The 12,527-nt window shown below is 47.1% G+C and overlaps 1 protein-coding gene across 1 annotated transcript; it reads left to right on the forward strand.

Moving 5' to 3' along the window:
• Nucleotides 1-1,104: 1,104 nt before the first annotated feature.
• Nucleotides 1,105-10,424, forward strand: LOC134429011 (uncharacterized). Its single transcript, XM_063176116.1, has 8 exons — nt 1,105-1,119; nt 2,663-2,947; nt 3,569-3,685; nt 4,261-4,391; nt 5,721-5,846; nt 7,774-7,942; nt 9,426-9,588; nt 9,748-10,424. The coding sequence occupies exons 1-6, from the start codon at nt 1,105-1,107 to the stop codon at nt 7,781-7,783; spliced, it is 684 nt and encodes a 227-aa protein (XP_063032186.1). The 3' UTR covers nt 7,784-7,942; nt 9,426-9,588; nt 9,748-10,424.
• Nucleotides 10,425-12,527: the final 2,103 nt, after the last annotated feature.

Below are 12,527 nucleotides of genomic sequence, written 5' to 3' on the forward strand. Positions count from 1 at the left end.
GCATTGGAGGGCGCTCCCCGTGCCCGCGGCCCGGCCCGGAACGTTCCCGCTCGGGAGCGCTGCTGGCACGGCCCGGGCAGCTGCCGGGGCGCACGGGGGATTCGGTGCGGCCGGGCCGGCCAAGGGCGGCAGTGGCGGAGCCGCGCCGGTGCGAGCCGTGCGGAGCCGAGCGGAGCCGGGCCGGGCCGGCCAAGGGCGGCAGAGGTGGCGCGGGCGCTGCTGCGCCGGCCCGGGCCGTGCCGGCCGCTCCGTCCGCTCCGGGCACGGGGCTCGGGCGCTGCCGGTAGCCCCGGGCCCGGTGCCGGCCCCGCCGGGCAGGGGCAGCGGGCGGGGCTCCCCGGGACGGCGCCGGCCCCGCGTGCCGGAGCAGCCGCCGCAGGAGCCGCTTTCCTGCCGGGAGCCGCGCTCCGTCCGGGGCCGGCAGCGAGCGCGGGGTTCGGCCGCTCCAAGTTCGGCGGTGCCGTGGTTCGGAGGCGCTTTGGAGGCGTTGATTGCATCGCTGGGTTCGGTTTGCAGCGGGTGTCCGCTAAGGGATACGGTGTTCTTCCTGAGCGGCACGGTTCTCAGTGCCGGTAGGGATGATAATGGTTTGTTTCGGATTGGGTTTTGTAGTCGGATATATATTTTTTTTCCGGGGTATTATGTTTAGAAGGGCGCGCAATGTTTTTACGGGTTGTAGCGTGAAGCAGCAGTTCGCATTTTAATTCTGTTGCGGTGGCTTTTATTAGCGTGAGTGTGTAGTGTTTGTTTTGGGGGGCTTGAGGTAGGGTCGTGTCGTTCATAGCAGCGGGTTTTTAATCTCGATAATTGCATGTGAGTTTATCGTTTTCCAGAGCTTTTATTTATTTGGTTTGTTTGATTGTTGTGTATGTTTTATGGTTACGGGTAATTTGGGGAACATTGTTTATGGTTACGTTTGTCTTTAGTCTTTGTGTTTGTTTCTAGGTGGTATTTTTATTTTGATAGCTTGAGGCACTATGGGTTTATTCAGTTGGGAATAATTTTTTTGTTGTAAATTTAAGTTTATTTGGTTTTGGGGCTTTTTTTTGTGTGTGTGTCCTTTGATGTATTTGGTTGTTGTTTTTCAGATTTAGTTTTGGGAATATGGGTATTTACATGGTGGGTCTTTTTAAGTATTTATTTGGGTAGTTGTTTTCTTAGTTTTTAGGGGTTGAGATTTTTTTTTCCCATTTCGTTAATTAGTTCGGTTTTTAAAGTTATTTTTACACAGGATTGTTTATTCTTTGAGTTAGTGTAGAGGTAGAATTTTGTTTATTTTTTTTTAGTAACATTCAGGATCAGTGGCACTGTTTGGAGTTTATTAGGCTGGTTTCATTTTTTTCAGTAGTTTCTGTGATTTGCTGTGTGTGTTTCAATAGGGTTTCCTTTTATTTTTGTTCCATTTTTCTGACCCGATGAGAATTGCTATCGAAAAGAGCGTTGTGTGGTTTTTTCGCTGGCAGTTGCTTGGCTGTTGGAGGTATCTTGATGTTTTTGGAAGATATTGGTGGGAATTCGATGCTGTTTGTCATTTTATTTAGGAATTGGATTTTAAATGTAAAATTTAAGTGTAACGCTAATTAAACAAAACAAATATATGTATTGAAGTGAGAATAAAAATCCTAAAATGTAAATCAAATCGAATATGTTAATAAAAATCCATGTAACATATATCATTATATATTACAATAAGATATAATTTTAATACAGGATATTATATATGTTTATAGATGTGTAAAAATAGATATTAGAAATAGAAACCCCAATCAAAAAATAAATATAGAAATGTATGACAAATATATGCAGACATATCTAGAAATAGAAAATATTCATAAATATGGAAAAATAAAAATTGATATAATACATAATGCAAGTAATACTGTATATAAAGTATCATAACATATTATAGGAAATATGTATAAAGTATTTCTAAATACAGTACATCAATATGTTATAATATTTAACAAATGATAAACATACATATCAAAATTATAAATATATATATTTTTTTAAAAACAGTTAAATAAAGCGGGTTTTTTATTTGCCAATAGGCAGGGTTTTGATTTTAAAAATTACAAATACAAACAGTATAAAGGTGGTAATCTAAGTATAGTAATATGTCATAAATACATCTAGATATGTAAAATTTAAAAACAGAGGAAAAAATTTGTTGTAGGAGTAGATATGACAAGGAATTTAAATAAGCATTTAAATAAACTTCTGGAATTTTATCTATATTATATATTATCATTATTGCGTCAAAAGAGACAATAGATATAAATCTGAATATAATTATACAAAGTATAAATTATACTATTTCAATGTCGCTTAAAAGAAAGGGCTTTTTTATGTTCATTTGTTTACTGACGGGGTTTTTATTTGGAATAATGGAACTGGTATAGAAATATAAATCTAAGTATAGAAATATGCAATCAATATATAAAGATATATATGAAAACACAACAGATAAATAAATATCAATAATAGGAATAGACGTAATGTACTATATCAATTACTTAACACATCAATGTCCGGTATAAATATGCATGTGAATGTAAATATAAAAAATAGAAATATAAAATATATTTCAAGATGGTTTTAAAGGAAGGGGGCTTCTTTGGTTCTTGTAGAGTAAGATGCAGGTGTTTGGCATTTATTTTAGAAGATTTTTGAGGCCATCGCAGCTGGTCTTCTGCCCGCCTTCCCCGCCCGCCCCAGAGCGCGGCAGCAGCGCAGCCCCCCCCCGGACAGGCAGCCGAGGGGCGGCGGCCATGACGCGTCTCTGCCGCGGCGCAGGCGCGATCGCGACCTTGGCAGCGGCTCGGCCGGGAGGCGCTCGAGCGTCCCGAGATGGCGGCACCAAGGGCGGGAGAAAGGAGCCGCGTGGCCCGTGCCCCGGACCGGCTGTTGGGCACCCCGAGGCCGCAGCGGCGGGATTGTCCGTGAGGTACGCAGTGCCGAGCACACGGGCTGTGGGCTCAGCGGCGCCGCGGGCGGGCGGGTTCTGGGGGGCCGCTGATGGGCATTGGCGGGGGCGCTTCTCTTGGCCGAGGTAGTCGTGGTACGTCCTGTGCTGCTGGAGAGGGGTTTTGTACTGGAAAAGCTCATTTCATTTGTCCGAATGAAAATAAGCTGCCCAGTATGGCCAAGCAGACAGTAGTAAGACACTTGCTTTGGTAGAGAATTTAGTGCTTCAGAGTGGGGGGTTTATTTCATTTTAGCATGGATGACTTAATAGTCGTGACAATGCCAGCGTTACAGCCAACGTTATCAGACAGATGTGGGGGAAAAAAATACACTGATATTCCTGTGCTGGCACGCATCTGTAGCTGGAAAACAGCAGAGGAGCTGCAGTGTACAGCTGTTAGCAGCAAATTGGGGAAGAACTGCTCTGGTGAAATTTGGGGTTCAGGTTGAGGATTCATCAGTGGCGCTATTAACGCTGTCAGAATGGCTCAGTGACTCTCCGCCAGGCTGGTGTGGCCTCAAAGGCTGCCCCTGCTGCTGGCAGAGTGTGTGGAGCCTCTGCTGAGCAGGCAGTGGCATCCCCCCGAACACCTTCTCACAGCAGGGACGGAGATGGACCCAGCCCAGCGCGTGGAAATGGATCTCTCCAGCTGAACGCTCAGGTGAAGCGAGCAGAGAGTGTGCCCAGCATGAACCAGGTGACCTGCACATCTCCAGGGTAATGATTCTTGCACCTTCAGAGCCACAGTATCGCTGAGCTTTTTTTTTCCCCAGGCTTTTAATCACCTCTCAAACAGACGAATACTCCCCTTGGAGGCTGCTGTGCCCTGTGCACTGGGGAGCCTGGCAGGTGGCCCCGTTGGTGAGAGGAGGGCAGCTGCAAGCAGGCAGCCCCCAGGAAAACACGGGAGTTTCAGTGCTTTCTGATGCCTGAGGAATGGGGAGATGGCCTGAGCTCAGCAGGAGTTAAGCGCGGCCATACAGAGGCCTGGCTGTTATGATTTAAGATTGCTTATTGAATATCTGTAGTTTCTATAGATATTTGTATATCAGTCAAAGTAGGATATAGAGCCTTGTGCAGGAGAAAAAGAACTCTTTATGTAAGATATGACCTGGGGGGGCATCATGCCAGGCTATCCCTTCCAGATTTGGAAGGCTTCAGTGTTTTGTGTGGCATGATGGGAAGTTTTGAAAATTAAGATTTTCTCTTTGGTGCAGGTCAGATGGGTGACGCCTGGCAGCTCGTGCACTGCCACTGTGCTAACCTGTGTGCCTTCCCTCCCTGCTCCACAGGCAGAGCAACACGGGAGCAGCAGGGAGAGGTGGCTTTGTCCTGGAGGTTCCAGGAGCTCGGGGTGGATATGTGAGCCTGCAGCTCCAGGCTGCCGCAGGACCCAAGGGCTGCACACACCCAGAGCGTACAGGTACTCTCAGAAACGTGGGCTGTCGTGGCTGAGCCCTCAGGAGTTGGCAGTGCCAGCTGGGAGAAGAACAGTAACTTCCAGCCTTTTCTTTTGTCTGCGTTTCCCGTGTTCAGGCAGTCTGATTACTTCTGGGCATTTGCCCAGCAGGGTGCGAAATGCTTCAGGGGCTAAAGGGGAAAAAAAGGGAAAAACAAGCTATAATCTAACCCTCAGGAGGGAGAAGATATCTGTCAGGACAAACTCTTAAGAGAAATGGGCTGAAGAATACTTGTTTACTCAATCTTCCCTATCTGTAGCTAGTTCAAAGAGGTCTCGAAGTCCTTCCCATTAGCAGAGCAAAGGAAGAACAGAAAAGCCCTCAGCCTAAGCCATTAAAAGCAGCAGAAACAGCAGCAGCTTTGTGTGCTGGAGTGTGGCAGGCATTCCTAGGTTGGCTTTTTAGTTTTGCATCTAGCACTGGTAGAGGAAAGTTCTTTGCAAGGTGATAGTTCCAGCCTTGTATTGAAATGTGAGCAGAGAGGAACTTTCTCAGTTAGATTTGGGTTTATTCACAGCACTTGTGAACAGAGTTAACATTCAGATAACATGTGCAGGGAATGTGCTGCGGGTTACCACAAGTGACAAAGGAAGTGGGACAGGGACAGGGCACTTTCCCCTTCAAGGTACTGTTTTTTTCTGGAAGAATGATGCGAGAGCAGAAAAGTTGCAATGGCATTGCAGTTCCCTGCACAGAATATACCCAGGGAGGTGAAGCACAGCCCAGTGGTGCCATTCACCTGCACCACAACTGGGAGCATCAGTGAAGTGAGGAGGACTGAGGAGCTCTCCCCTTTAGCAAACACAACAGTCATGTCAACCAGTGTCACCCTTTTCCAGACCACTGGCATGTGCTTGGGGACAGTAACCTGTGTTTTTTACAGCCAGGTCTTCTGAGCCGCTGCTCACAGTGAAAAGAAACTTGTGTACAGGTACTCTGCAATATTGCCACCTCAGATGCCACTGAAGCACAGCTTTGGCTTTCAGGCATCTCCCCTACAAGCTGTCCCTTGTGGCGTTTCCGCACTGGATTCATTGTAAATTCATTCCTCCCATTTTTTATTTGTAATTTCCAAAGAATATCAGTTGACTTTTACGGCCTCTTCAGGGCTCCCCAAGCTTCACACCACACCTAAATGCTCGTTTTCACTGCCTGAAGGGCTTTTCTGACCCAAATGATTCTATGAATTTGGCCTGTACTTCAGCTTAAGGGGAAAGCTGTACATTGATTGCATTTTGGAGAAAAAGATTTGACTGTCCAGCTGTAAATTTATCTTGTGCTTTGTCTTCCAGGTTCGCTCGTATTGTGATTTGCAAATGGCACGGCAAATGCCACGAGAGCAGCTGCGGAAGGTGGCTCAGAAGCAATGACAAGAATGTGCTGCAAAGTTGGGTCCAGCAGTCCAGCTTCCCGACACGGTAGGGCAGACACACCTTTTGATAAAGCATCAAACGCTGTAGTTTTTATTCTTTGCGTTTGTCTGTGCTCCCATTCTGATCACCCCTTGAAGTATTATTTTTCAAAATGATATCTAGGAGAGAAATCATGTTTATTCAGGGGGAGCCATAATTTTCATCTGTTTCAAATGCACCAGGTGTGTTTTAAGCCCTGCACACACAGCGAGAGCTGCAGAGCTTGTAGTGCAGTTCACTGCAGCACTGATTTATTCTGTATTCCAGTAACCGTGCGCTGGGGTGCCAGCTAGGCTCAATACCAGGAGCGGGAGAAGCAGACCCAAGAGGTGCTTTGATTGGAGCCCAGCCAGGTTTCAGGCAGCCTGCAGAGTCTGCCCTTGCAGTACACACCGGTCTGCTGTTGCCGTCCCCTGGAAAAATCCCTAATGGATATTTCCAAACGTGGGGAGGAGCATCTGCTCCTGTCACGGAACTGCTGGGGGCTCTTTGCCCTCGAGCTCCGTGCAGTCTGCCCAAGAACAGCGTGTGCAGCAGGCTGTTAGCGCTCTCTGCAGGGTGAAGCACCTTCAGCCAAGGTCAGTCAGTGCAAGAGCAAAACAATCCTGCCAGCAAAGCCTGCTACTAGAGAGGCAAACAATTATCCTTCCAAAGGAATTCATCCTTCTTCTCCCTTACAACTCTCCTGTTTCATCACACCACAGAATGGTTTGGGGTGGAAGAGATCCTGAAAACGACCTAGTTCCACCCCTGTCCTGGGCAGGCTCACCTTCCTCTCGGACAGGGTGCTGTGCTGTCACAGATCAGGTGACAGATCTGTGGAAATTGTAATGATATTATTAAGGTGCGTCTCTTATTGCCTTGCCCTTCATGAAGCCCGAGGCTGTCTTGTCCTAGTTTAGCTTTCTGATGTGGAGGAACAGAACTGCCAACTGATATGGAATTTGGTGCTCTCTGTGGAGTGACGTCCTGTAAAAATTCTGTCACGATGGCTCTGCTCCATAAAGAATGACACGGCCTGACTGTCAGCGATTTTTGCTTCTGCAATAGTGTAAAAATGCTAAAATTTGAACACTGCTTATTATTTCAAAAGAGAATATTTAAAAACGTGAAGCGATAGCTAAAATTACGCCTGAAAGGTAGCAACAGCAAATACATAGAATATTTCTCCCTGTTTGTAGATATACTTTTCATTCAAAATTATGCTGATGGGGATATGCTTTTATGTATTTAGTGACCTTTACAGATTTCTTCCCCGAGTTTTTTGAGTTCATAGAATCATGGAATAATTCAGGTTGGAAGGGGCTCTGAAGATCACCTGATTCCAAGCCTGCTGCCGTGGGCAGGGACATGGTTCCATGGACCAGGTTGCTCTGAGCCTGATCCCAGAGCACCAATGGGCCTCGAACACTTCCAGGGATGGGGCAGCCCCAGCATCTGTGAGCAACCTGTGCCAGCCAGGTGCCAGAGGAGGAAGAAAGCCCTTCCCACCCGGAGCAGAGGCTGCTGCAGCTTCGCGCAGCCTCGTGTCACCGAGTGTGTGAGACAGAAAAGCCCTTCCCGTGGAGGGGTAACAGCACTGAAAGATCTTTTTTGGGAGAAGCGGAGCAATGGCACGCCAAAGCAGCCTTCAGTTCTTGCAGCAGAGTTGGGAACAACTTGAAGCAGCAGCAGAGCTGGCCTGGTGCCTGGCAGCTCTGCAGGCAGTGGGGATGGAGAAGCTGCAGTTATCTGTCTTCTCTGCTGAGTCTTTAAAAATGAGACACATTTCTGTAGTTTCTTTTCGAGCATTACGTGACAGTTCCCCCTAGAAGTCCAAAGGCAGCTGTTTTCTTAGCAGGAGGAAGTCAGGAAGAGGCAAAGCAGGCAAAGACATCAGATAAGTCTGGATAAAAATCTTGGCTAACCTGTTTTTCCCCCTTCCTCCAAACAGCCAATTCTGAAGCACTGAGCAGAGCCGATCTCTGAGAGCTGACACGGGAGCTCTGGTGAGGACAGTTGCTCCCCTGCCTCGGTGTGGGACCTGCTGAGCTGCCGTTCCTGTGGTGGGAGTGTTTCTCCTCTCATCCAGGCAAGCCAGAGACCTCCTAGGGAAGGGGCAGGTAAGGTTTAAGTGCCGAGATCTCTCCGGTAAGAAGTGACGTGACAAAAGGAAATGGCCTCAAGTTGCAGCAGGGAAGGCTTAGATTGGCTTTGAGGACCAATTTGTTCACTGAAAGGGTGGTCAGGCGTAGGAGCGGGCTGCCCAGGGCAGTCCCCATTGCTGGAGACATTTAAAGCATGGCAAGATGTGGTGTTTAGGGACCTGATTTGGGTGGGGGCTTGGCAGTGCTGGGGCAGCAGCTGGGCTCGATGACCTTAGAAGGCTTTTCCAGCCTAAAGGGTCCTATGGTTCTGGAAAGCCTTGACCCCTCTGGCTCTAACACAGCACCTGGATGCTGACAGAAGGAGGCTGGTCATAGACCCTGGAGGTCCCTGTCCCCCAGGGAGGGAGAGGACAAGGCAGTGTCACCTGCAGGGAGGGTCTCGTCCCCAGAGAGCAGCCAGTGACTCCATCCCTGCCCGGGGCTCCGGGTGCACCCTCGGGGTGGACGCCTGCCCTCAGGTTTCCCTCTGGGCACCCGGGGAGGGAACCAGGTCCATCCGTGTGGCAGCTGCAGGGCCTGCAGGCTCTGGGGCTCTGCAGCTGTGTGCCTTGTCACAGGGTGGCAGGGACGTGACACTGCCCGGCCACGCCGCTGGCCTCGGATCCTTGCTGCTTTCCTCCTTATCCCATATGGATGTACCAGCAATCTTCTGTCTTTTCTTTAAAAGTGTCCTTGGGATAGTTCAAAGAGAGGGTAATTAGTTATTTCAAAGCCTAAATATTTTACCTGTTGGCATTCAAGAGAAAAGACAAAAACCTGCTTTGCATCCTTCTGCCTGGAAGTCATTGTCACACAGATAAGTGAGGAAGGGGCTGGCCGGGGTCAGCCTCTGCAGAGCCTCAGCTCTGGCTGCTCCTGCTTCCAGGGTAAACCCAAAAGCTGTCATGATCAAAAATGCAGGTAGCCCTTCTGTCCAGAGTCACAGGGGCCATTTCTTCTAAATTACTCAAGATGGGAAATCATTCTTCAGAACTTCAGAAGAAAGTGGGGAGCTTGGGAACTTCAGAAGAAAAAAAAACCCAAAAACATACATACGTTTATAAGAGTGTCTATATACATAAATTTCCTTCAATAAGGAAGAAAATCTTAGAAATATCATGTCATGTCTGGCTTCCTAGAGAAGATCCTTAACTCTGGGCTTCTGAAAGCAAATGGCTGTGCATTTATAGGAGCATTATATGCCTCCCACAGTAATCTTCTACCCTTCCCCATGGAAAGGAGAGTTCGGTGATTTTACTGTTCTGCTCTCCCAAGGGTGTTGCAGGCTGTGTGGCAGGGAGCAAGGCCTTTGATGCTGCTCATCAGACATTTTCCCACAGAATTCTCCCTGCAATGATAAAATTAGACTTGTGTTAGTGAGCAGTCAAGTAGAGCAGGTAACATTAGAAAAGAATTGTTTCTGAGCGGCTGTTCACTAGCATGTGCTTCCCCTTTCCAGCAGAGTGCAGCCGCCCAAGAAAGGATTTTTTGCAGCTCAGCCAGATGTTCTCCTGCCTCCCGCCAAGACCCTGAGATGGAGCTGAGTTTGCATTCCAATTTATTGGAACAGAGGCTCATCAGAAGTTTCCTCAGCTATCTGAGGCACAGAGCCCTGGAGCCAAGTAAGCCTGAGCTGCTGCATGCTTGCTGTGAGCCTTGGGGTGAGCGTGCATCATTGCAGGTTTGGGATTGACTGATATGTGCTAAGGAAACCAGAGGGAGGGAGGGAGGGAAATCCTCTGTTAACATGTGCCATTCTTCTGTCAAACTCATGACGGCAGGACAGCGTGAAGACTGAAATTGTAAGAAGATGTGGAGGGAAACAGAGAATCTGACGGGAGCATCGAACGCACAAGTGCACAAATTTTGCTTGGATTTAAACTCAGAAGTTGTAAGGAATTTGGGAATGAGAAGGGACATTTCAGAAGGAGAAGAAGTTGTTGTTACAGTCCTGGCATAATCTTTTGTTCTAGCTAATAAAGGAAGTTAGTTTAAATTAAAAAAAAAGAAAAAAATGTGGGGTTTTTTTCTTCACTATTATATTCATTGGTGGTATATGGTGTGTTGTTTTATTTCTTGGTATTATTAACTCTGTGTAAATTGTTTTTGGAGTGAAGCTAACTTTCTGGATGGGTTGGTTTGTATTTGAGGTAGGATTAATTACAATAGGTTTCTTTAATAGAGTTCTGATAGGTATTACTTGGATTTTGGTTTTGTTTGCTGTATATATAAACATACACATTTGGTAGGGCCAGCTTGGCTGCTGGAGTTTAGCAAATGACCTAAATTGTTTTTTTGTTACATCCTATGATCAGTTTTAGGCAGTGACTTTATACTGCTTTTAGGATTTTCTTATGCAATGGTGAGAAAATAGGCAGGTCTGATACTTGTTTGACTTTTTTTGTACTTAATGTTTCATGAAATTCTGTAAGCCAAGCGATCTACTGGTTAAACTATACCATCAACTCTTCCTCATTCCTTTGGGCCTAGATTCCCCATTTCCCATGTCTCTCTGTCTACTTGTTATCATACCCAGCTAGGCCTCCTGTGAACTGGCCTTGCCAGAAGGGCTTGCTGAGTTTTCCACTGTGTGGAAAAGAGATCCCATTTGGAGCCTGAAACCTCGTGTTTCCTGTAGGATTTCCACTCCTAGAATTGCACACTTTGAAGGATTTCTTATAGCAGTAGTTTTCTGGGAGCTAGGACTCTGGCTGGATTAGGGTCTCTGGACTCTCAGGTGAAGTGACCTTGAGACACTAGGGCATGCAGATTTCCTTGCTGTTGAAAAGAGCTATTGTTGGCACCCAGGAGCCATGGTCTGAATGGGGGTGTCACCTCTTAAATTTGCAAATGTAACAGGATTTCTTCTAAATGAATGGTGCTAAGAACATAAGGTCTGGCTGGCTTTCGACTTAGAGGCGCCTCCTCTAAATTGGTCTTCAGATGCTAGGTTGGAAAGTGTTCCTACATATGCCAAATAGCCCTTGTTAGGCAGTTAATAAGCTTCAAAGTACCATGGAGTTGCTGCCCCTGCAAAGATTTTGGCAGAGCCTGGTTGTGGTGCCCCATTCCACTCCACCCCCGTTAGCAGGTCCTTATGGTTGTATGGGGAATCATTGTGGAGCATGCCAACCCAGCTCCATCCTGGGAACAGCACCTGTATTTTACCCTAAAATTTCTGTCCCATTATAGCTCCTGTTAGGATACAAATGTAACTCGGTTTCCACTGATTTTACCCCCAGTCATCTTTCCATACAAACATTGCTCCGCTCTCCAGAGGATTATTGTGAGCAGATGTGAGCTCTGCTGTCCCTTTGGACTGACAAAGGCAGAGGTTTTGTCCCAAGTTCCTTTTGAACCTGTCTTGCACCTGTTACGAGTCCTCAGTCTCCTGCAATTTTGTGGGTCAGTGACATGTAAAATAGCACAGCTGGCTGGCATGCTTTGCTTATGAGGGGAGACAAGAGAAGAATCCCTCTGCTCACACCAGACCTGCAGCTGCCAAACCTCACCAAAGCACCTGAGGAGCCCCCAGGGACTGATGGTACAGAAGGGAGGTGATGGAGGACAGCACAGCAGGCAGCCTGCCCTCCATCTGGGTGTGAAGAAGGCAGGGGCTGGGAACTAAGCAACATCCCAGCAGGTCTGGCTGATGGTGCCACCCTGAGGGCTTCCCCTGCCTTTGGGCAGTCCCAGCTGCTGCAGCTCACTTGACAGAGACTCATTGTCTATACTGTGCTTGGCTGCACTGGAGATGATGAAGCCGAGGACAGCAATGGTTGCCTTCACATCCCCTGACTGCAGATGGGAAGGAGGGCAAGCTCTGTCACCTTGGGAAGGCATCTGCAGATTCATTGCTGCCCGTCTCTGGAGCGTGGCTCCATCGGGGGATCGTGGTAAGGACAGCAGTGCTCACCTAACTCTGCACCTGAGGACAGCTTCAGGACCTTGTCATACTGTGGGAGAGCAGAGCTTCACAGTAAATACCAGCTAACATACTTAGTACCAGTGTTAACACTAACAATCCTTACCTAAATATTAATACTAGTAACACTATGCGTATTATTAGAGGCTGGTAGAGTTCTTAAGGCTGAGGCTTGCATGAAGAACACAAAATTAATTAACGTTGCTGATTATGCTATTGTGTTGAAATACTTGGCCTCCACTGCAGTAGCCCCACACTTACCTCGATGGCCTGCCCCAGCAGGTCCCAAAACACCTGGATGCAGATCAGCTTAAGCTTCACTGATGTGATAAACAGAGTTCATTCTTTAAAAGTTTATTAAAGGATAAAAGGACAAAATAATCCAGCACTGGGATGCTTTTAGCACACAGCCAAAGAGCACAGAGGTAGCTTAAAAACATGTTCACTATATACTGTTACATTGCTGAGGTTACATGCATATTCATTAACTTACACATTATTCAAACATTCCTTTGACTTTTTGATGTTCCAGGAACTCTCTTGTTTGGTTTTAACCTCTGACTTGTCTGCAGAACGTTCTGTAAATGAGGTCTACACATTTTATTTCTTCCTGTAGTTTTATCCTGTTGCTTCACA

The sequence above is a fragment of the Melospiza melodia genome, chromosome 24 (genome assembly GCF_035770615.1).
Source record: "Melospiza melodia melodia isolate bMelMel2 chromosome 24, bMelMel2.pri, whole genome shotgun sequence".
Taxonomy (NCBI): domain Eukaryota; kingdom Metazoa; phylum Chordata; class Aves; order Passeriformes; family Passerellidae; genus Melospiza; species Melospiza melodia.